At 49.3% G+C, this 24,532-nt stretch overlaps 1 protein-coding gene across 1 annotated transcript in view; it reads left to right on the forward strand.

The window, feature by feature from the left end:
- The window catches only part of LOC135557437 (transcription initiation factor TFIID subunit 4-like), a 127,297-nt gene that overhangs the window by 75,425 nt on the left and 27,340 nt on the right, over positions 1-24,532 (forward strand). Inside the window, 1 exon segment of the mRNA XM_064990698.1 lies at positions 9,195-9,317. Coding sequence (XP_064846770.1) covers positions 9,195-9,317 — 123 coding nt within the window.

Below are 24,532 nucleotides of genomic sequence, written 5' to 3' on the forward strand. Positions count from 1 at the left end.
GGTTCTTGGTCAACTCCATGAGGTCCTACTTGCCCAGTCCTTCTTGCCCGGTTGCTCAGTTTGGTCAGAGGGACAGCTCTAGGCAAAGTCTGGGTAGTTTCATATTTCTTCCCCAGATATATGCCTCCTCACAATTCTTTCTCAGAGATCTACAGACAGTTCCTTGGACTTCATACTATAGTTTCTGCTCTGACATGCACTGTCAGCTGTCGGACCTTATATAGACAGGTGTGTTCTTTCTAAACCATGTCCAAACAATTGAAATGGCCACAAATGGACTCCAGTCAAGTTGTAGTGACACATCAAAGTAAATCTGATGAACCTCAGCTCAATTTGGAGTGTCATAGCAAAGGGGTGTGAATAATTACTGTATATGAGTGAGATATTTCTGTATTTCATTGTCAATATTAGCAAAAAATTCTAAAAGCATGTTTTCACTGTGTCATTACGGGGTATTGTGTGTAAATGGGTGAGAAAAACATCTATTTAATCCATTTTGAATTCAGGCTGTTACAAAACAAAATGTGGAATAAGTCAAGGGGTCTGAATACTTTCTGAAGGTACAACAACCTTTGAAGAATATACAGTACCAGTCAAAAGTTTGGACACACCTACTCATTCAAGGGTTTTTCTAGATTTTTTGTTATTTTCTACATTGTAGAATATAGTGAAGACATCAAAACTATGGAATCATGTAATAACCAAAAAAGTGTTAAACAAATCAAAATATATGTTACATTTTTCAAAGTAGCCACCCTTTCCATTGATGACATCTTTGCACACTCTTGGCATTCTCTCAACCAGCTTCACCTGGATTGCTTTTCCAACAGTCTTGAAGGAGTTCCCACATATGCTGAGCACTTGTTGGCAGCTTTTCCTTCACTCTTTTTATTTTTTTATATATTTTTTTACCTTTATTTAACTAGGCAAGTCAGTTAAGAACAAATTCTTATTTTCAATGACGGCCTAGGAACAGTGAGTTAACTGCCTGTTCAGGGGCAGAATGACAGATTTGTACCTTGTCAGCTCAGGGATATGAACTTGCAACCTTTCGGTTACTAGTCCAACGCTCTAACCACTAGGCTACCCTGCAGTCCAACTCATCCCAAACCAGGTGTGTTGGGTTATTGTCCTGTTGAAAAACAAATGTTAGTCCCACTAAAGGCGCAAATCAGATGGGATGGCGTATTGCTGCAGAATGCTGTGGTAACCATGCTGTTTAAGTGTACCTTGAATTCTAAATAAATCACAGACACTGTCACCTGTGTACCACAGCTATACTGTAGCTCTACCAAATACAGCCCCCACATCAGTAGGTCATTGCTGAAACATGGGGAGACACCGCAGATTGGCCCAGTCATATTGGATGTCTACTGAGTTGAGGTGAGGTTGAAGATCTGATTGGTGATTCAGCTTAGACTCTACCAGGCATTTTAAATGAGAAAAGGCCTTAAAGCTCACAGATGTTCATAGAATGGATAGACAGACTGCCTCATATAGTTACCAACAAAACAAGTCTGCTGTGCTGGTGTCAAGGGATGATATCAAATGCATGGATTTAGGTAGCTGCATAAGTAGGAAGTCAATGCACGTGCACATGCACACACACACACACACATGCGTGCACACACACCCTCAGTATACAGTATATAGCTTATTATATGGGTTGTTATGACCCTTAGAGTTTCCCTGCTGTGCCCCCTCGGCCTCAGACCAGGTCTGGGCTGGAAGTAGAGATCAGCAGAGGCCCCCTGCCCTGCCTTTATCCTGGGCCCTTTTAGAGGGCAGAGAGCCCCCTTCTCCTCTCCTCCACAGCCCCACAGCCATCTGTGACGTCAGCCCTGCCTCCTCTCTGCTCTGCGTTCTGCTCCACCAAGGACATCTGTCTGTAAGCGTCTGGGGGGCCGCGAGGCGAGCAGCTAGTCCCCCAGGCCAGGGGGTAGAAGCCTTTGTTACCAAGCGAACTGCACAGATAGAAAACGTCAGGTTGGACATCGTGGCTTATGGATCTGACTCCTCTGTGTATGTGGGGTTTATCTGATTGCAGTCTGTCTGAAGAACGATCTCTCTCTTGCTGTCTGTCTGCCTTTCCCTGTTTCAGACATTTTTGCATCGTGTAGAGAACATGGACATCGTGTTCTTTCCTTGTGAGGAGACAAAGAACTGTGCATAGGTTTTTATGTGGGTTTGACGCTTGAAGGGCTGAATTTTTTGTGAAGCATTTAGGGCATAGCCCTGACTGAGTTTTTACTGCTGTAATTCAGAAAAAGGAACAACCAAGTAAATAAGCATGGGAAAATCTCAGCCAACAAATGGGACAGAATTGGTCTATAAAAGACAAGCAAATCCACTCTTCTGATATTGACTGTTTCTTCACTTCACTCAATCCATTTACTGAATACTTTTTCAGTTATGATGTTAAAGGTGTTAACATTGCTGTTTGTGTATTGAAATCAGACCTCTAGCTATAGGAAGTGTAGCCTGATTATTGGGCAAACACATTGATTGGAGATTCTATCGGGGGATTTTTGCATCACATCTAAGCAATGTTCTACTTCTCCTGACCTTTGTAAATAATTTGAGTTTACAAGACTCCTTCCCTGTTTCCAAAGGGCATGCGGGCAGACTGCAGGAACTGGTTTTTAAGAGACTTAGGGAGAACCAAATACTTAAGCGCAGACATTGATCGAACCTGGCAAATAATGTTTGTTGGTTCTTGGTTATTTTATTCTATTGTTTTGAGCTGCAGTCTCCAGTATTTCAGTGACCTTGGTGGTAGTCTAGTTGAGGCTTCTCATCCATAGGTTAGACGAGTCAATAATACACAGTACACAGGCCCCGCCCAGGGGTGTGTCCAAAAGGGCAACCTAGGCCTATAAACGGCACTACGTTTGACCTGGTTAAATGGAGGGCATTATACAGGGAAAACGTAGTGCACTATATAGGGAATATGGTGCCAGTAAGGTCAAATCCATCCACACTTTAGTTTTGACCTGGACTCATAGTGCTCTGATCAAAAGTAGTGCATTGCGCTGTATAGGAAATAGTTTGTCATTTCAGATGCAGCCCAGGTTTGCAGTCATCTTATGTAGAGTTATAGAAGCACTATGGCAGCAGGCCTCAGATCAGATTGGTATCAGTCTCTTCTCCCAGCATCATTATGGCCTCAGCCTCCAGTGAGGGGAAATGCAGACTGGAGGAGGGAGGGTTGGGGTTGAGGGATGGTTGCAGATGGTGAAATGAGGTCTGCATTTATCATACAGTCATAAATCTGAATGGCAGAACAGGCAGGGTAGAACGCTGCAGGCTGTGTGAGCCCACGCCTGGTGCCAACTGCCAGGCAGGGTAGAGATGCATCCTGGCATCATGGTGCCATCAGAGAGATAGCACGCACGCACGCACGCACGCACGCACGCACGCACGCACGCACACACACACACACACACACACACACACACACACACACACACACACACACACACACACACACACACACACACACACACACACACACACACACACACACACACACACACACAGACCCCAGCAGACCCTCTTTCTCTCTCCATGGAGGCAGCCGAATCCTTTGAGGTCAAGCCTTCAGAGCTTTCTGTGTGTAACCAAGCTTGACAGGGTTAACACTGATACCAGAGTTCCATCTGATATCTGTACCCAAACTGTGTAATGGAAATCTCTAGCCATAATAGCTAGCTAGTATCATCCAGCTGCTTCCTTCCTTTCCACTGGATTTCCTCATTTGCATAGTTCTGCCCAAATTCACACCCAAACACTCCCTGGAATCACTTCCTGAACCTGTCATCTGGTTACGTGTTTATGGGTGTTTGGGAGCCGTGGTGGAACTGCGCCTCTCCTCAGGACCCCGTGTTGCTTACAGCACACAGCCCTGTTACAGCACACAGCCCTGTTACAGCACACAGCCCTGTTACAGCACACAGCCCTGTTACAGCACACAGCCCTGTTACAGCACACAGCCCTGTTACAGCACACAGCCCTGTTACAGCACACAGCCCTGTTACAGCACACAGCCCTGTTACAGCACACAGCCCTGTTACAGCACACAGCCCTGCACACAGCCCTTTACAGCACACAGCCCTGTTACAGCACACAGCCCTGTTACAGCACACAGCCCTGTTACAGCACACAGCCCTGTTACAGCACACAGCCCTGTTACAGCACACAGCCCTGTTACAGCACACAGCCCTGTTACAGCACACAGCCCTGTTACAGCACACAGCCCTGTTACAGCACACACACAGCCCTGTTACAGCACACAGCCCTGTTACATCACACAGCCCTGTTACAGCACACAGCCCTGTTACATCACACAGCCCTGTTACAGCACACAGCCCTGTTACAGCACACAGCCCTGTTACAGCACACAGCCCTGTTACAGCACACAGCCCTGTTACAGCACACAGCCCTGTTACAGCACACAGCCCTGTTACAGCACACAGCCCTGTTACAGCACACAGCCCTGTTACAGCACACACACAGCCCTGTTACAGCACACAGCCCTGTTACAGCACACACAGCCCTGTTACAGCACACAGCCCTGTTACAGCACACAGCCCTGTTACAGCACACAGCCCTGTTACAGCACACAGCCCTGTTACAGCACACAGCCCTGTTACAGCACACAGCCCTGTTACAGCACACAGCCCTGTTACAGCACACAGCCCTGTTACAGCACACAGCCCTGTTACAGCACACAGCCCTGTTACACACAGCACACAGCCCTGTTACAGCACACAGCCCTGTTACAGCACACAGCCCTGTTACAGCACACAGCCCTGTTACAGCACACAGCCCTGTTACAGCACACAGCCCTGTTTCAGCACACAGCCCTGTTACAGCACACAGCCCTGTTTCAGCACACAGCCCTGTTACAGCACACAGCACACAGCCCTACAGCACACAGCCCTGTTACAGCACACAGCCCTGTTACAGCACACAGCCCTGTTACAGCACACAGCCCTGTTACAGCCCTGTTACAGCACACAGCCCTGTTACAGCACACAGCCCTGTTTCAGCACACAGCCCTGTTACAGCACACACAGCACACAGCCCTGTTACAGCACACAGCCCTGTTACAGCACACAGCCCTGTTACAGCACACAGCCCTGTTACAGCACACAGCCCTGTTACAGCACACAGCCCTGTTTACAGCACACAGCCCTGTTACAGCACACAGCCCTGTTACAGCACACAGCCCTGTTACAGCACACAGCCCTGTTACAGCACACAGCCCTGTTAAGCACACAGCCCTGTTACAGCACACAGCCCTGTTACAGCACACAGCCCTGTTACAGCACACAGCCCTGTTACAGCACACAGCCCTGTTACAGCACACAGCCCTGTTACAGCACACAGCCCTGTTACAGCACACAGCCCTGTTACAGCACACAGCCCTGTTACAGCACACAGCCCTGTTACAGCCCTGTTACAGCACACAGCCCTGTTACAGCACACAGCCCTGTTACAGCACACAGCCCTGTTACAGCACACAGCCCTGTTACAGCACACAGCCCAGCCCTGTTACAGCACACAGCCCTGTTACAGCACACAGCCCTGTTTCAACACACAGCCCTGTTACAGCACACAGCCCTGTTACAGCACACAGCCCTGTTACAGCACACAGCCCTGTTACAGCACACAGCCCTGTTACAGCACACAGCCCTGTTACAGCACACAGCCCACAGCCCTGTTACAGCACACAGCCCTGTTTCAGCACACAGCCCTGTTACAGCACACAGCCCTGTTACAGCACACAGCCCTGTTACAGCACACAGCCCTGTTACAGCACACAGCCCTGTTACAGCACACAGCCCTGTTACAGCACACAGCCCTGTTACAGCACACAGCCCTGTTACAGCACACAGCCCTGTTACAGCACACAGCCCTGTTACAGCACACAGCCCTGTTACAGCACACAGCCCTGTTACAGCACACAGCCCTGTTACAGCACACAGCCCTGTTACAGCACACAGCCCTGTTACAGCACACAGCCCTGTTACAGCACACAGCCCTGTCTACTTTACAGCCCTGTTACAGCACACAGCCCTGTTACTGTCTCCAGCCCTTTACAGCCACAGCCCTGTTACAGCACACAGCCCTGTTTAGTTGTCAGTGTGCTTTGAATTTTTACAACACACAGCCTTGATAAATGCACACAGCCCTGTTACAGCAACACCCTAAAGGGCATGCTTTGCACTGGGCCCTTTTAAGATTCAGAGACACACAGCTGCATGCGCATTTTGGATCAGGTTTTTGTAAACCAATGCAACCAGCCCTTTATAGAGCACCATCTGAAAGCAACATTTCCTCTGATCAGACAACATGCACATACACACGTGCAGCACACAGCTTAAATACTTAAATTGAATCAACAAATCACATTACATCACAAGGATTTGACCATTTCAAAGCCCTATTGCATACAAGGATACAAAAAGCACCTTCTCCATATAGCCTGGCTGCTCATAACAGCTGAAACAAGAGCACCATCTGAAAGCAACATGACATTTCCCCTGATCAGACAACACGCAAGCATGTACACAAACACACACATACTGTACACATACACACGATCTTAGATAACATAAAAGAACATGAAACACATGAAAGAACACATTGATTGTCACTGTTCACTTCAACTCAGGCCTCTCCCCCACTGGTCAGGCAGTTGGGCAGCACACACGCCCTTTCTCCACAGCTCTGTGCTGTGGCTGTGACTGGAGTTGATAGGATAGCCACGTGGGTGTGGGGCACACAGCTGTTTCAGCCCTCCTGTGCAGCCACAGCCCTGACCCCAGGTTCAGCACACAGTCCTGTCAGCTCAGCACACATCCCCTCCTGTTACAGCAGAACACAGCCCGGCTACAATCTTTAATGTGATGGAAAATGCACAGTAGCAGCTCCCCTTTGGGTCCCCTCAGCCCTTCTCCCTTCAGCCCCCAGGTCAGATAATGCTCCCCTCCCTCCCCTCAGCCCTTCTCCCTCTCAGCCCCCAGGTCAGATAACTGCTCCCCTCCCTCCCCTCCAATGCCCTTCTCCCGCTCAGCCCCCAGCACCATCTCCCTCCCCCTCAGCCCTTCTCCCTCTCAGCCCCCAGGTCAGACAACATGCTCCCCTCCCTCCCCTCAGCCCTTCTCCCTCTCAGCCCCCAGGTCAGATAACGCTCCCAAAGCTCCCTCCCCTCAGCCCTTCTCCCTCTCAGCCCCCAGGTCAGATAACAGCTCCCCTCCCTCCCCTCAGCCCTTCTCCCTCTCAGCCCCCAGGTCAGATAACGCTCCCCTCCCTCCCCGATCTTAGCCCTTCTCCCGCTCAGCCCCCAGGTCAGATAACGCTCCCCTCCCTCCATCAGCCCCTCTCCCTCTCAGCCCCCAGGTCAGACAACGCTCCCCTCCCTCCCCTCGGCCCTTCTCCCGCTCAGCCCCCAGGTCAGATAACGTCCCCCCCTCCCAGCCCCATCCGCAGCCCGCTCAGCCCCCAGGTCAGATAACGCTCCCCTTCCTCCACTCAGCCCTTCTCCCTCTCAGCCCCCAGGTCAGATAACGCTCCCCTCCCTCCCCTCTCAGCCCTTCTCCCTCTCAGCCCCCAGGTCAGATAACGCTCCCCTCCCTCCCCTCAGCCCTTCTCCCTCAGCCCCCAGGTCAGATAACGCTCCCCTCCCTCCCCTCAGCCCTTCTCCCTCTCAGCCCCCAGGTCAGATAACGCTCCCCTCCCTCCCCTCTCAGCCCTTCTCCCTCTCAGCCCCCAGGTCAGATAACGCTCCCCTCCCTCCCCTCAGCCCTTCTCCCTCTCAGCCCCCAGGTCAGACAACGCTCCCCTCCCTCCCCTCAGCCCTTCTCCCGCTCAGCCCCCAGGTCAGATAACGCTCCCCTCCCTCCCTCAGCCCTTCTCCCTCTCAGCCCCCAGGTCAGATAACGCTCCCCTCCCTCCCCTCAGCCCTTCTCCCTCTCAGCCCCCAGGTCAGATAACGCTCCCCTCCCTCCCCTCAGCCCTTCTCCCTCTCAGCCCCCAGGTCAGATAACGCTCCCCCCTCCCTCCCCTCAGCCCTTCTCCCTCTCAGCCCCCAGGTCAGATAACGCTCCCCCTCCCCTCCCTCCCCTCAGCCCTTCTCCCTCTCAGCCCCCAGGTCAGATAACGCTCCCCTCCCTCCCCTCAGCCCTTCTCCCTCTCAGCCCCCAGGTCAGATAACGCTCCCCTCCCTCCCCTCAGCCCTTCTCCCTCTCAGCCCCCAGGTCAGATAACGCTCCCCTCCCTCCCCTCAGCCCTTCTCCCTCTCAGCCCCCAGGTCAGATAACGCTCCCCTCCCTCCCCTCAGCCCTTCTCCCTCTCAGCCCCCAGGTCAGATAACGCTCCCCTCCCTCCCCTCAGCCCTTCTCCCTCTCAGCCCCCAGGTCAGACAACGCTCCCCTCCCTCCCTCAGCCCTTCTCCCTCTCAGCCCCCAGGTCAGATAACGCTCCCCTCCCTCCACTCAGCCCTTCTCCCTCTCAGCCCCCAGGTCAGATAACGCTCCCCTCCCTCCCCTCAGCCCTTCTCCCTCTCAGCCCCCAGGTCAGACATGACATTACCTCAGGCAGCGCCTCACCACTGTTTCCCCTTTACACATCACATGCTGAAAAATCACTATGAGGCATGTGACCATGCAGCACCACTCAGAGTTACAGACATGAACCCTGCTAAACATGCTGCCATTTTGTCTCTCTCTGAGTTTGGGGAGAGAGGGAGAGAGATGGGCAATTTACTGGAGGGATGGACATTAAAATGTAATTTCTCAGCTAAAGACCTGTTCTGTGCGCACAGACATGCCTCTGCTACTGATGATGTCCTTTGTGTTCATCCATTTATGATATGTAACACCTTAGTCTGTTTTGGCAGATGGGACAGAAATACATTTTCCCTGCCAAATCATTTTGGTCATGCCTTTACTATCAGCTGAGAGTTGGTCAAATAGTTACAGTTGGTTATGATAGAGGGTAGATGTACAATAGACCATTAGATCTAAACAACAAGTACAGTAAGATAACTACTAACTAGGTTTTCTTCGCACACCTCACCAATGTCTCTGAATCGTTACCCCCATGTAATCTGTTGACCCATGTAACTGAAGGTCATGCTGAGCTAGTAATGCTAAGCTAACGTGTGCCTGTTTCTTTGTCTCCCTCAGATGCAGCAACAGGAAATGGCCCTGGTGAGGCAACGAGACGCGAACCTGACCGCGCTAGCTGCCATCGGACCTCGGAAGAAACGCAAGATGGACTCGCCAGGGGCCACGCCGTCAGGGACCGAGGTAAGACCGGAGCCCCCCTATAAAGTTTCCAACTGCTAGTTAGCTTCTGTCGTTGACTTTTACCTGCTGTAGCAGGACAAAATATATACCTACACAATCACTTCTGAAGCAAAACTAACAAATAAAACAAACGTTGTTCAAAAACAAATTATATGCCCAGTTGTCCAGAAAACAAGTTTTAGGACCACGCTGTTGAGATGCATGTCAATTGTAATTACTCACCAACCCCAGTAGGAGTACTAAGGTGTACATATTAGATGCCCAGAATGGGATGTTCACACACAACAGGTTTACACACCCTGTGGACTGTTTCTCTTCTGTTTCTACTGAACATTGATGAATTGCATGGCCACATGCTCTGCAGTATTGGTATTCATTAGTCAAGAACCAGATGTTGGAGAGAATGAATGCGAGGTATTAAAACCCTCCTTTATCCCTGTACTCTGATTGGCTCTTTGTTGTTGTCCTCATATTATTTAGGAAGAGTTCTATGGTGGGCCTGGTACACAGTGTGCAGGCCGTCCTCTCAACCATTACGTTGTCCTCATGCTTATTCATCTATAAAGTGGATGAAGATGAGTCCTTCTGAAGTTTCCCTTTAGATTAGAGACATGAGCCAATACCAAGGTGCGAGGCAGAGAAATACAATCCCTAGAATGGGATCCCCACTCAAGTCAATGTTCTATGGATTCTATTTTTATGAAGAGAGGGGATTGGGAGCAGTTATGGTGGTTTGTTAGTTTGTTTATCAATTATCCAAGGATTGGAGTTGTTGTTTTGGGGGTATTATTGTTGTATTCTTAATACCAGACCTCCTGAACAGAAATAATCTGTTCTACATTATCCCGGTTTGGGGCATGTATCTAATACACCACATTGGAGGCCTCAGTAAGCTAATACAGGGAAGATGATGGGAATATATCTCTGATACATGAACCAACATCCACATCGACAGGACCAGAGCATGTTGACTTACTCCCTTCTGACTAACTGTCTGTTGTTAATTAAGATGAATTATATTATTATAAAATAATAGTCTCCTGTTGAAAATGGTTAAAGAACAGCCCAATTATCACATTTCTCCAATACGGGGTTATACATTGTCATACACACAGTTATTCTGTAACCAGAAATATTTTACATTCTCAGAGAAAGAAATGTTGAACTATTCCATCTCCCCACGATATTCTCTGATTACTGCTGTGAGTCTGTGAATATGATGAATAAAACTTCTGAATGTCAATTGGTCATTTTAATAACCTGCTTGTTGGGTTGTATCTTCACATCATTCGCTTAGTTGCAATCTGCTGCAGAAAGAGCACATTAATGCACCCAGTATAAGAAGGCAGAAATAACTCAATAAAAGCATTACTTCTGGTCCTTGAGTGCAGTGCCAACCTCTTTCACTATGTTTTACCCTGATTGGTTAGCGAGCCCTCGACCCTCTGCTTTATGCGGAAAAGAAACAAACTACAACAATCCGGTTTATATATCTAATATAAACAGTCACACAACATAAACATGAATATCCAGAGCTGTTTCTAATGTCCTGTCTCCGTTTAATTAGTGGGCTATAATTAAGTGAAGTCATACCCCCCTCCTCCCCCTCCCTCACCCCCCTCCACCCCTCTTCTGAGTAATTGCGAGAGGGGGAGGAGAAAGAGGGAGGAATCTTAACTTATTTTCACTTCATTTTCACCTCCTCACATTTCTTCATTTCACATGGGCTGGAAGCGCCAGCGGCGTTCTCTTTCCCTTCTCCAGAGCAAAGTGAATGTGACTTTTCTAAGGGGGTCACAGGATGCCTGCAGGCCCTGTGGGTGTTACTGGACTGTTGCCTGCTCTCAGCTTCACTGAGGGGCTTGTCATAGATTTCATCTCCACAGAAATGAGCCGGGGGCCCTGGCCAGGAGCAGGCAGCAGAGGCAGGCAGCATTATGAAGGAGTAGGGCCCACGCTGCCTGGCTGGCTGATTACTTCCCTCTGACATCGCATCCTGAGCTTTCTGCATTAATCCCAGACAGACAAAGGCAGTCCTTCATTGCTGCGCCAGAGCTCAAATTAGGAGAGGGAGGATAATGACCTTCTTGAGATCCTGTTCTCTGTTACTCCGTTCTGTTATAGTAGAGAGAGCTCCTGTTGAAACTAACAATCCCCCCGTCTCTACCCCTTCTGACCACCCTTCCGCCGTGTTCCAACCGTGACAGAATTCAGGTGACACAATTTCGGTACATGTTTTTTTTCCTACCTCCTTTTGATGGTGGCTTGGCCAGAGCTCTGCTGTGCTGGAGCCTGGTGGCCTCGACTAGACTGCCAACAGGTCTGAAACTGATAGCCAGTCAAGACTGGAGTGTCTGTCTTCAGCCTGATCTGGTCTGCAGGAGGGAACAAAGGGGGGCTTACAGGGCTCCGGAGGACGGATTAGTTCCCAGGAGCCAATGGCAGGGCCTGTTCACAGGGGCAGAGAGACGAGGGCCGGCTGTGGCCCTGACTGTGGGTCATAGCACAGACACCGGTAGCACTGACCCCCCTACTACCCCCCCAACAACCCCTGGCTGAGAAGGATGGATTTTGAAGTGCTCTAGTAAGCCAACTGGAGTGCTAGAGAAGGATGAAGGAGGACTAGAGGAAGGAGGATGTGGAATGAAGAAGGACTGGTGAAGGTGGAGGTGAATAGAGGCTCTTTACCTTTACACCTTCTCAAACATCAGCCGACAGTATCAGCCCTGACATGACTAGCCTCCAGTAACTATGGGACATTTACCGCTAATGGGTTAGCCATGCATCCCAGCCTGGCAGACTGAGCAGGGTCACTGTCCAGTCACCCAGACAAACACTGGATTATTCCATTTTCATTAGATTATTCCACTGTCACCATCACTTTGTTACTATGTTACATCACTAGTCTCCTTCCTTTCACAAACGGAATAGTTTCAGAGCAGTAGTAATTCATCGGTTTGTTTTTGTGCATGAACTGCCCATGTTGTGGTTTTATCCCTTTAGAAAGAAGAATTCAAGGTTTAGTATCGTTGGGGAGAGTGTCAATGTAGGGTGAAATTTCCGAACTGTAGTATTGGCCAATATCAGGACACACTTTAGCTTTTAAATGTAAAGATCCCATTGCCTCTACTATGATGGAACATATTGTAGTGTAAAACGTGCTCTGAGCTCTGAAACATCCTTGACACGTTTACGAGCACACAGTTATCATCATCTAGACAGTTGGGCCATTTATCACATCAAAGGAACAGCCTTGTTTGTTGACGTACAAGAACAATGGCAGCTAAATTGCCCGGACTTGTACAGTACTGTATAACCACACTGTCAGACTCCTATCTGTCTCTCCCAGGCAGTGCTGGGTGGAAAAGGTAAGGCAAGAAGAGATTTAATAGCAAGCAGTCTATTTTTCCATTTGAATTCATTTCACCTTCTTACTTTCAGGGTTTAGATCAGAAAAATGAAGTGAGGCAATAGAGCAAGAGGCAAAGAGAGAGAGAGGGGAAAAGCAGAAGGAAAACTGATGCCCTTTCCTACAGCTAAATTAACAGGAATCACGTGGAAAACAATCTGAGCCTCCAATGAAAGGGGGAACCATTAAAATTAGCCCCGAGCTATGGACTGCACCCAATATCACTAAAGCTGCACTCACTACAGATGTGGAGGCTGGCTTACAGGCAAACTATGCTCTGTTCTATAGCTACAATTAAAATCAACCTCTCTGCCAAAAAATAGGAGAGGAGAAGAGGGGGAGAAAGGCAGACATGGAACATCAAAGACAGATTGAAATGTGTAGTCAGTAATAAGACTGGTCTCCAAGCCCTTGGGTTCTCCACGGTCCCCTTGTTAATGAGAAATTTTGACCTCTGGTTTGTAAGTTAAACTTGTAATCTCGGTTAATGAAGTAAATCAATCCCAACTTGGAGTGTGCAGTTTCTCCCCTCCATCCTCCCCCCACCTCCCCCTTCCTTCTATCCTCCCCCGTACTCTCTTCCCTTCCTTTTCGCTCTCTTCTCCTCCTCTTCCCTCTCCTTCCCTCCCAACGCGCTGCCTGGGAGTAAACGGCCATGTCTTCAGCCAGACAAACAGGAAAGAGAGGCAGAGAGGAGAAACTTGTTCTGAGGGGAGGAGAAGTGGACTGGGACTGGGCAGGCAGGCCAGCTGCTTGGTTAGGGAGAGGGGACATCCACCTCATCCACCACTCCCTCCCTCCTCCTCTCCTCCTCTCCTTTCCCCTGCCCAATCCATCCGTCCAGTGGGATTTCACTGAGAGCACAGTGGAAGAGACTAAAGGCGTGCTCCTCTATTAACATCCCTCCTTAACATGTTGCTCAGGGGAGTAACTACTGTATTGCATCGAAGTGTTTTTCCCTTTGCTATTACCATATGGAGGGTTTTAACGATATTTGATTGGTGCAGTCAATGTATTAATTGGCCTTGACCTCCAATTGGCTGTCATTTGAATCCCTCAACAAAAATTAATGCAGCATGAGTAACATATGGAATTTTGAAGAGGTTCTGGAATGGAGCCCACATTTACATATGTAGTGTGATGATATAATGAGCCACGCAGGAGGACCCCTGTGGGTTATCTCTACAGCTTTAACATGGTACATACATAGTCCTGATTAGAGGGGCACCAAGAGGCTGTTATCGGTTGCGTAATGTCAGTAAGACCGTAATGCTCGTTTTACTTTTTGTCTTTAGGCAGTTCTATTTCTTTTTCCAGAGGGGGACAAAGAGAGGAGATGAAGTTGAGTCTTTAAGAAGTGTTACAGGAGCTGCTGTACTTGGCCAGATGCCATGTTCTTAGAGCTGTACCATACTGCACTTTGCCAGCCAGCATCACAGTGCAATAGACTATAGACTACTGATCGTAGGCTGACTGCTGGTTAAAGTCCTTGAATAGAAATCTGTTTGTGATCTTTGTCACTTGGAAAATATTTGTTTTATTCTTTTGTCCTCTTAATAAAATTAACTCTGTTATTGTGAGACAAACGTCAGGCAACTGAAAACAGTTTGAATTGAATACCATATTTTATTATCTTTCATATTTAAATGTTTCAATTTTTCCCAATGTATTTGTGTCATGCTCTTTGAATATGTATGGAATGCAGAACATATGAATTGATGAGATGGCCATCATCATGCATGGCTGGTTAGGTTCTTTAGAAAACTGTCAACACGGTTTAAAATCAATGTTTTTAATTCCCACATGAATGGAAATAGAACTAACAGATTCCAAGATCAGAAAGAGTTAAATAGTGATGAATCATGGTGTTAAAGATATGACACTGTGCGAAGATGCGTTGTATGCAGCGAGCGTGTGTGTGGCGAGTATATTGTAGACGTGTACCTGTAGACATGACATTAAGTATGATTAATTACACTATGGGTCATTGAATATTACCAACCTTGGATCATATTCAATCAGGTTTTCCATGACAAGAACAACATTCCTATTGTGCTGATTAATGCACTTCATAAAACAATGCTTACAAGATGAAACAATCACTCCATAGTGATTACTCAACCCCTTACACATGTATAGACTTGGTAGCCTATTTGACTGTGAAACGCCAAGGTAGTTATGGCCAGTCTGGAGACCAGGTGGCTGTTGTAGTAGGTGACAGTGTGTGGCTGGGAGTTCCTGTCCTCCTGCAGCTCCTGAAAGCCCTGGCCCCTTCCAGTCCACACACAGCCCTGAAACTCCTGGCCCCCTCCAGTCCACACTCAGCCCTGAAACTCCTGGCCCCCTCCAGTCCACACTCAGCCCTGAAACTCCTGGCCCCCTCCAGTCCACACTCAGCCCTGAAACTCCTGGCCCCTTCCAGTCCACACTCAGCCCTGAAACTCCTGGCCCCTTCCAGTCCACACTCAGCCCTGAAACTCCTGGCCCCTTCCAGTCCACACTCAGCCCTGAAAGGCCCTCCAGTCCACACTCAGCCCTGAAACTCCTGTCCAGTCCACACTCAGCCCTGAAACTCCTGGCCCCCTCCAGTCCACACTCAGCCCTGAAACTCCTGGCCCCTTCCAGTCCACACTCAGCCCTGAAACCCTGGCCCCTCCCTGAAACTCCTGGCCCCTTCCAGTCCACACTCAGCCCTGAAACTCCTGGCCCCTTCCAGTCCACACTCAGCCCTGAAAGCCCTGGCCCCCTCCAGTCCACACTCAGCCCTGAAACTCCCTGGCCCCTCCAGTCCACACTCAGCCCTGAAACTCCTGGCCCCTCCAGTCCACACTCAGCCCTGAGTCCACACTCAGCCCTGAAACTCCTGGCCCTGGAAACCCCCCTCCAGTCCACACTCAGCCCTGAAACTCCTGGCCCCTTCCAGTCCAGTCCCTGGCCCCCTCCAGTCCACACCCTGACTCAGCCCTGAAAAACTCCTGGCCCTCCAGTCCACACTCAGCCCTGAAACTCCTGGCCCCTCTCCAGTCCACACTCAGCCCTGAAAGCCCTGGCCCCTCCAGTCCAGTCCCTGGCCCCTCCACACTCAGCCCTGAAACTCCTGGCCCCTCCAGTCCACACTCAGCCCTGAAACTCCTGGCCCCTTCCAGTCCACCCAGCCCTGAAACTCCTGGCCCCTCCAGTCCACACTCAGCCCTGAAACTCCTGGCCCCCTCCAGTCCACACTCAGCCCTGAAACTCCTGGCCCCCTCCAGTCCACACTCAGCCCTGAAACTCCTGGCCCCCTCCAGTCCACACTCAGCCCTGAAAGCCCTGGCCCCCTCCAGTCCACACTCAGCCCTGAAACTCCTGGCCCCCTCCAGTCCACACTCAGCCCTGAAACTCCTGGCCCCCTCCAGTCCACACTGAAAGCCCTGGCCCCCTCCAGTCCACACTCAGCCCTGAAACTCCTGGTCCCCTCCAGTGAAACTCCTGGCCACTCAGCCCTGAAAGCCCTGGCCCCCTCCAGTTCACACTCAGCCCTGAAAGCCCTGGCCCCCTCCAGTGAAACCCTGGTCCCCTCCACACACTCAGCCCTGAAACTCCTGGCCCCCTCCAGTCCACACTCAGCCCTGAAACTCCTGGCCCCCCAGTCCAGTCCACACTCAGCCCTGAAACTCCTGGCCCCTCCAGTCCACACTCACTCCAGTCCATCACTCAAACCCTGAAACTTCCAGGCCCCTCCAGTCCACTCAGCCCTGAAACTCCTGGTCCCCTCCAGTCCACACTCAGCCCTGAAACTCCTGGTCCCCTCCAGTTCACACTCAGCCCTGAAACTCCTGGCCCCCTCCAGTCCACACTCAGCCCTGAAACTCCTGGCCCCCTCCAGTCCACACTCAGCCTTGAAACTCCTGGCCCCCAGTCCACTCAGCCCTGAAACTCCAGTCACTCAGCCCTGAAACTCCTGGCCCCTTCCAGTCCCTGGCCCCTCCACACTCAGCCCTGATATCCCTGGCCCCCTCCAGTCCACACTCAGCCCTGAAACTCCTGGCCCCCTCCAGTTCACACTCAGCCCTGAAAGCCCTGGCCCCCTCCAGTCCACACTCAGCCCTGAAACTCCTGGCCCCCTCCAGTCCACACTCAGCCCTGAAACTCCTGGCCCCCTCCAGTTCACACTCAGCCCTGAAAGCCCTGGCCCCCTCCAGTCCACACTCAGCCCTGAAACTCCTGGTCCCCTCCAGTCCACACTCAGCCCTGAAACTCCTGGTCCCCTCCAGTTCACACTCAGCCCTGAAAGCCCTGGCCCCCTCCAGTTCACACTCAGCCCTGAAAGCCCTGGCCCCATCCAGTCCACACTCAGCCCTGAAACTCCTGGTCCCCTCCAGTCCACACTCAGCCCTGAAACTCCTGGCCCCCTCCAGTCCACACTCAGCCCTGAAACTCCTGGCCCCCTCCAGTTCACACTCAGCCCTGAAAGCCCTGGCCCCTTCCAGTCCACACTCAGCCCTGAAACTCCTGGTCCCCTCCAGTTCCACACTCAGCCCTGAAACTCCTGGCCCCCAGTCCAGTCCACACTCAGCCCTGAAACTCCTGGCCCCCTCCAGTCCACACTCCCTGAAACTCCTGGCCCCTCACTCAGCCCTGAAACTCCTGGCCCCCTCCAGTTCACACTCAGCCCTGAAACTCCTGGCCCCTTCCAGTCCACACTCAGCCCTAAAACTCCTGGCCCCCTCCAGTTCACACTCAGCCCTGAAAGCCCTGGCCCCCTCCAGTCCACACTCAGCCCTGAAAGCCCTGGCCCCCTCCAGTCCACACTCAGCCCTGAAACTCCTGGCCCCCTCCAGTTCACACTCAGCCCTGAAAGCCCTGGCCCCCTCCAGTCCACACTCAGCCCTGAAAGCCCTGGCCCCCTCCAGTCCACACTCAGCCCTGAAACTCCTGGCCCCCTCCAGTTCACACTCAGCCCTGAAACTCCTGTCCACACTCAGCCCTTCCAGTCCACACTCAGCCCTGAAACTCCTGGCCCCCCAGTCCAGTTCACACTCAGCCCTGAAAGCCCTGCCCCCCTCCAGTCCACACTCAGCCCTGAACGCCCTGGCCCCCTCCAGTCCACACTCAGCCCTGAAACTCCTGGCCCCCTCCAGTTCACACTCAGCCCTGAAAGCCCTGTTCACACTCAGCCCCCCTCCCCCTCCAGTCCACACTCAGCCCTGAAAGCCCTGGCCCCCTCCAGTCCACACTCAGCCCTGAAACTCCTGGCCCCCTCCAGTTCACACTCAGCCCTGAAAGCCCTGGCCCCCTCCAGTCCACACTCAGCCCTGAAAGCCCTGGCCCCCTCCAGTTCACACTCAGCCCTGAAAGCCCTGGCCCCCTCCAGTTCACACTCAGCCCTGAAAGCCCTGGCCCCCTCCAGTTCACACTCAGCCCTGAAAACCTTGGCCCCCTCCAGTTCACACTCAGCCCTGAAAGCCTTGGCCCTCTCCAGTTCACACTCAGCCCTGGCTGCCCACCGGCTTCAACAAGCACACCCCACAACTAACCACCTCATAATGACTGAGTAATAGAGGCTACAGGTTTCCAAGAAATTAGACCACAGTTACCATGTAGTCATGAGAGGCTACTGCCTTATGCCTTCAAGCTCAGAGGATGATAGTGGTTTGTGAGGTGAGAGGAATGCCGGTGAAGATTTTGCCTAAAGGATTAAAGAAGCACGGTCAAATGAAATGGACAGTTGGACAAGATTCCTACCTTTATAGCTGGATTCTCTGATGGCCCTATCATAGACATGGCTGTGTCCATGCTGGACGTCTTTGCTAGCTGAGAGGACTCTGGACATAGTAGCAGCGAGGCTATTCGGTGAGTTGTCTCAGTTGTCTGGCAGACAGATGACCGGTCCCTGTCCAGACTTGCAGAGAGAGACATCAGGGAAGCTTTTCAACCCTTCCAGAGGAACACGCCTCCCACTGGTTCTGTGCTTGTAAAATACTTATAACAGTCATCATCGTATCACATCGCTGAATTGAGTGATCTTGTACACTGAGGAAATTGTTCAGTCAGGAACATTTACATATCGGAAAACTTATGATAAATGGTTTGATCACACATTGTTCTGTTGTAGGGTTTCAAACAAACAGCAGCCTACTCTGTCTCCTCAGACAACAACAGCTCCGTTACCTAACCACATTCCCTTGACTGTAATCATGTTTGTGTTCGTGCTGACAATCTGCTGGGCAGTGTGAAATCCTGGCATGGAGAAGGGTCCAGAACCAGACAATGGGCCAGTATTATAACCTTGGATCTATGACATGGAGACCAGGTGTGTGTCCAAAATGGCAACATATTCCCCATATAGTGCACTACTTTTGACCAGAGCCCTATGCAGACCCTGGCCAAAAGTAGTGCACTATATAGGGAACAAGGTGCATTTTCAGACACAGACCAGCTGTTCTGTCCATTCTACACAGCCCATTAGCTTAGTACACTAGATGGCCATGCCTGTAACAAGCCAGTGGACTGGAGCAGTCTGTCCAAGCTGTAAAAATATACAAACTTAACATGCCTCATTATTTTAATTAGAGTGAAACTCAAATTTTTATGGAATTCACAATATTCTTCGTCGACTTCTTTGTGGCATTAATAAATACATTTTTACATTTATATATGTACATAAATGCGTGTATTTGTGCTAATACTGTAAAATAATCGTTTAGATAAGAAACTCCTATATTTCCATATTCATGGTGAAATCAGTGATCCTCTGCTTTTCTCTGCCTTTAAAACTTTGCCCTGAAATAATGGTTAAATATACAGTTTTGACAACAAAGTTGAGCCCCAGGCAATTAAAAGATACCCATCTTAAAGAAATTAATTACCTCCCTTGTTAATCTTGATATAATTAAATTTCTGAAGAATGAAATTTGCTGCAGTTTTTCTTGTGCTACTGGTGCCATGGAGACAGGGCCGATAAAGCCTGGTTCTCTAGCCCACAGATGCTGCCTGCTGGCCAGGGACATGGGGACATCCCAACATCCAGGGCCCCCTCCAAACCCCCTCTCCACATCCCACTGTCGTCCTCCAAACCCCCTCTCCCCATCCCATCCCACGCCTCCAGTCCACTTACAGAGGAAGAATAGATAGAATAACTCTATACTAGCCGTTATTTTATATTTTCTGCCTAATACCACACTCTATTTCTTTCCCCAGTCCTGGAGGAGCTAGCTAAGAGCTCTGGGTCTCCAGTCTAAATTGCGTCTCTCAGTCTGTCAGTGATAACATAACGTAGTTGTATGAATTGAGGGTTTGGGAGGGCTGCTAACGAAGTTGTCGATATGAAGCGGCCTAGTCAGCCTGTGTAACTGCAGTGGCAGGACCCCTGAGAGATCAGTCAGAGAGTATGCGCCCTCCTCGCTGCTCTGACTCGCTCCAGGAACTCCTGTGTGTCTTTGTGTCACTTAGTGGAGTTATTTATAGTGTGTTCTCTCTCTCTCTGTCTGATGTTAGAATTAGCCGTGATTGGTTTGTGCAGCGTAGCATTGTGACATCACCGGGAAAGTGGTTGGATTTCTTGTTACTATTTATTAAAGTTCGTTTTTCTTTTGACTGGATTACTTTTGTCAGCTACATTGTCAGCTCTAAAGGTTGGAGCCTTGGGGAAAGAAACAAGTGGAAATGCTGCAAATGATCTTTCATTAAAAGCTGGCATGGGGCTGAGGGAACATTTTTTTGTTGAAATGTATAGCAGTAGGCAGAATAACAAGATGGCAGGAATGCCAACATAAACATTGAGATTCAAAGTTTTCCACAACAGGATCTGATTTAATATGTTTCCTTGTGGAGGTTAATGTATACTGCTCTAACTGAAGAAAAACAGCAGATCTGGCCTCAACTTTCTAGATAAGACGAGGTTACTGTATAATGAATGTTCCATCGTTATATAGTGTACTTATAGTGCAGCACTACTTACATGTGCTCTTTCTCTAAGCAGACTAGAGACACAATTAGATGCTTTTTTCAGAATTAACATTCCACATTCAGACAGGCTTAGCTTGCTTATTAGGATTTTTAATTTTTCTTTCGTTTTGGTTGGTCTCAGTGCCTCGTGTCCGCAGCATGAGTTAGAAAGAGCATTCCTGGATATTACTTTTAATTTGAAGGGCCTTTGGTCGCTTGCCGGGGAAGGTTTGATTAAAAAGAAGGGCACCATATTGTTTGCAGATGGAGGCGCTTCAGGAAGACTCTAATTGAATTTATGCATTGAGATGCCAGGCTAGTCAAAGCACCTGTCTGGCACATAGTAGGACAGCATGCATGTGGAAGTATTACTGACAAATCTGTCAGCTGGTTCTCCACTATCAAATTCATGATAAATGTTACTGTTTGCAATGCAGAAGAACTCAAAGAAGAATTGATGAGTAAATAGATTGTTGCTGGTGTTGTATGTATATAATTCCCTCTCTATTGGAATAATTTGTTGTGGGAGTAGACTTGGGTATATTTTTCCATACCTTGCTTCACATCTCAAACATAAACATACTTCAACCATAAACAATCCTTTCAGCCCCCTCTCAGTACTACAGACCCTAGTGTACAGTAGACCCCATCCACCCCCCTTTCTCTCTCTAGCCTTCCACTGTGAGACAACTTGCCTTGTTCTGGCAATTACTCTGCATCACCCCTCTAATATAGAGCCCATCCACCATTCCTTTATCTCATATCAATCAGTGCTTCATTCAAATGGCTGATATGCCCTTTAACTGACAGACTATAAAGAACCTTTTCAATGGTTACGTTTTGTACATTTCTATACATTTGTTGTGATGCAATTTATTCCTCTCATATGTTATTTTTTATGATAAAAACAGTGTGGCTAAAATTAGCCCTCTAGAAAATAGAAAATGGTGCAGGAGAATAAACAAGGCAGCGAGTGGCTCCGTTAGTGAGGATGGGTTATTGGCTGACTTGCCTCTTCTCATGGCGGCCCATTAAAAGTGGTAATGTCTGCCCGCAGCAGCGCCTGGGGGAACAGAAGGAGGCCATGAAAGGCATATTTCACATGCATCAGACACTGGAATTAAATAGACCAATGTTCCCTAAAAATACTGAAGTACATCTCTTTCTGATGTGGGTCCCGGGCAAAAAATACATTGATCTTGGAATGTCCCTTGGCAATTATAAAATATTAAATCCAAGTCACACTTTTGGGCTCCAGCTTAATTTCTTCTTCTTGCACTTTTCCACTGCTCTCCCATTTGATCAATTTAAATGGAATGGATGGTAATAAAACAGACTGCACTAATAATAATACCTCAGAACTGGAGGTCCTTGGTAGGTTCCAGTGTTGTTTCTTCCTTCTTTTTTTGGTATTTTTTCCTAGATATTCCTGGACATTAAACAAGCGATATCTCCAGCAACAACAGAATGGTCTGGAGACTTCACACTAGAATTCCCCCGCAGTTCTATCAAGCCATGCAAATGACTTTCATTTCACCACACCGGGGATTGAGATGTCCCCTCAGTGTCCTCAATAAATATATTCACCCAGCTGTTTGATAAAGTACACGGTTCATTAAGTCCTGCACTTGTTGTTTGCCTAATTAAGATTTAGAATCGATCATTGAGTGCCGTAATGTACAGTGTACAGAGTAGTATAGCCTAGCCAGGCTTGTTGTACAGGGTCTGGGTGTTGTAATGTACAGTGTAGTATAGCCTAGCCAGGCTTGTTGTACAGGTTCTGGGTGCTGTAATGTACAGTGTAGTATACCCTAGCCAGGCTTGTTGTAGCCAGGCTTGTTGTACAGGGCCTGGGTTCTGTAATGTAATGTACAGTGTAGTATAGCCTAGCCGGGCTTGTTGTACAGGGTCTGGGTGCTGTAATGTACAGTGTAGTATAGCCTAGCCGGGCTTGTTGTACAGGGCCTGGGTTCTGTAATGTACAGTGTAGTATAGCCTAGCCAGGCTTGTTGTACAGGGTCTGGGTGCTGTAATGTACAGTGTAGTATAGCCTAGCCAGGCTTGTTGTACAGGGTCTGGGTGCTGTAATGTACAGTGTAGTATAGCCTAGCCAGGCTTGTTGTACAGGGTCTGGGTGCTGTAATGTACAGTGTAGTATACCCCTAGCCAGGCTTGTTGTACAGGGTCTGGGTGGGTGCTGTAATGTACAGTGTAGTATAGCCTAGCCAGGCTTGTTGTACAGGGTCTGGGTGCTGTAATGTACAGTGTAGTATAGCCTAGCCAGGCTTGTTGTACAGGGTCTGGGTGCTGTAATGTACAGTGTAGTATAGCCTAGCCAGGCTTGTTGTACAGGGTCTGGGTGCTGTAATGTACAGTGTAGTATAGCCTTGTTGTACAGCCAGGCTTGTTGTACAGGGTCTGGGTGTTGTAATGTACAGTGTAGTATAGCCTAGCCAGGCTTGTTGTACAGGGTCTGGGTGCTGTAATGTACAGTGTAGTATAGCCTAGCCAGGCTTGTTGTACAGGGTCTGGGTGCTGTAATGTACAGTGTAGTATAGCCTAGCCAGGCTTGTTGTACAGGGTCTGGGTGCTGTAATGTACAGTGTAGTATAGCCTAGCCAGGCTTGTTGTACAGGGTCTGGGTGCTGTAATGTACAGTGTAGTATAGCCTAGCCAGGCTTGTTGTACAGGGTCTGGGTGCTGTAATGTACAGTGTAGTATAGCCTAGCCAGGCTTGTTGTACAGGGTCTGGGTGCTGTAATGTACAGTGTAGTATAGCCTAGCCAGGCTTGTTGTACAGGGTCTGGGTGCTGTAATGTACAGTGTACAGGGGCTTGTTGTACAGGGTCTGGGTGCTGTAATGTACAGTGTAGTATAGCCTAGCCGGGTTGTACTTGTTGTACAGGGCAGGGTCTGGGTGCTGTAATGTACAGTGTAGTATAGCCTAGCCAGGCTTGTTGTGTACAGGTAGTATAGCTGGGTTGTACAGGGTCTGGGTGTTGTAATGTACAGTGTAGTATAGCCTAGCCAGGCTTGTTGTACAGGGTCTGGGTGCTGTAATGTACAGTGTAGTATAGCCTAGCCAGGCTTGTTGTACAGGGTCTGGGTGCTGTAATGTACAGTGTAGTATAGCCTAGCCAGGCTTGTTGTACAGGGTCTGGGTGCTGTAATGTACAGTGTAGTATAGCCTAGCCAGGCTTGTTGTACAGGGTCTGGGTGCTGTAATGTACAGTGTAGTATAGCCTTGTTGTAGGGTCCTGTAATGCTTGTTGTACAGGGTCTGGGTGCTGTAATGTACAGTGTAGTATAGCCTAGCCAGGCTTGTTGTACAGGGTCTGGGTGCAGGGTCTGTAATGTACAGTGTAGTATAGCCTAGCCAGGCTTGTTGTACAGGGTCTGGGTGCTGTAATGTACAGTGTAGTATAGCCTAGCCGGGCTTGTTGTACAGGGTCTGGGTGCTGTAATGTACAGTGTAGTATGTAGTATAGCCTAGCCGGGCTTGTTGTACAGGGTCTGGGTGCTGTAATGTACAGTGTAGTATAGCCTAGCCAGGCTTGTTGTACAGGGTCTGGGTGCTGTAATGTACAGTGTAGTATAGCCTAGCCAGGGGGTGCTTAATGTTGTACAGGGCTTGTTGTACTGGGTGCTGTAATGTACAGTGTAGTATAGCCTAGCCAGGCTTGTTGTACAGGGTCTGGGTGCTGTAATGTACAGTGTAGTATAGCCTAGCCAGGCTTGTTGTACAGGGTCTGGGTGCTGTAATGTACAGTGTAGTATAGCCTAGCCAGGCTTGTTGTACAGGGTCTGGGTGCTGTAATGTACAGTGTAGTATAGCCTAGCCAGGCTTGTTGTACAGGGTCTGGGTGCTGTAATGTACAGT

The sequence above is a fragment of the Oncorhynchus masou genome, chromosome 2, assembly GCF_036934945.1.
Source record: "Oncorhynchus masou masou isolate Uvic2021 chromosome 2, UVic_Omas_1.1, whole genome shotgun sequence".
Lineage (NCBI taxonomy): Eukaryota > Metazoa > Chordata > Actinopteri > Salmoniformes > Salmonidae > Oncorhynchus > Oncorhynchus masou.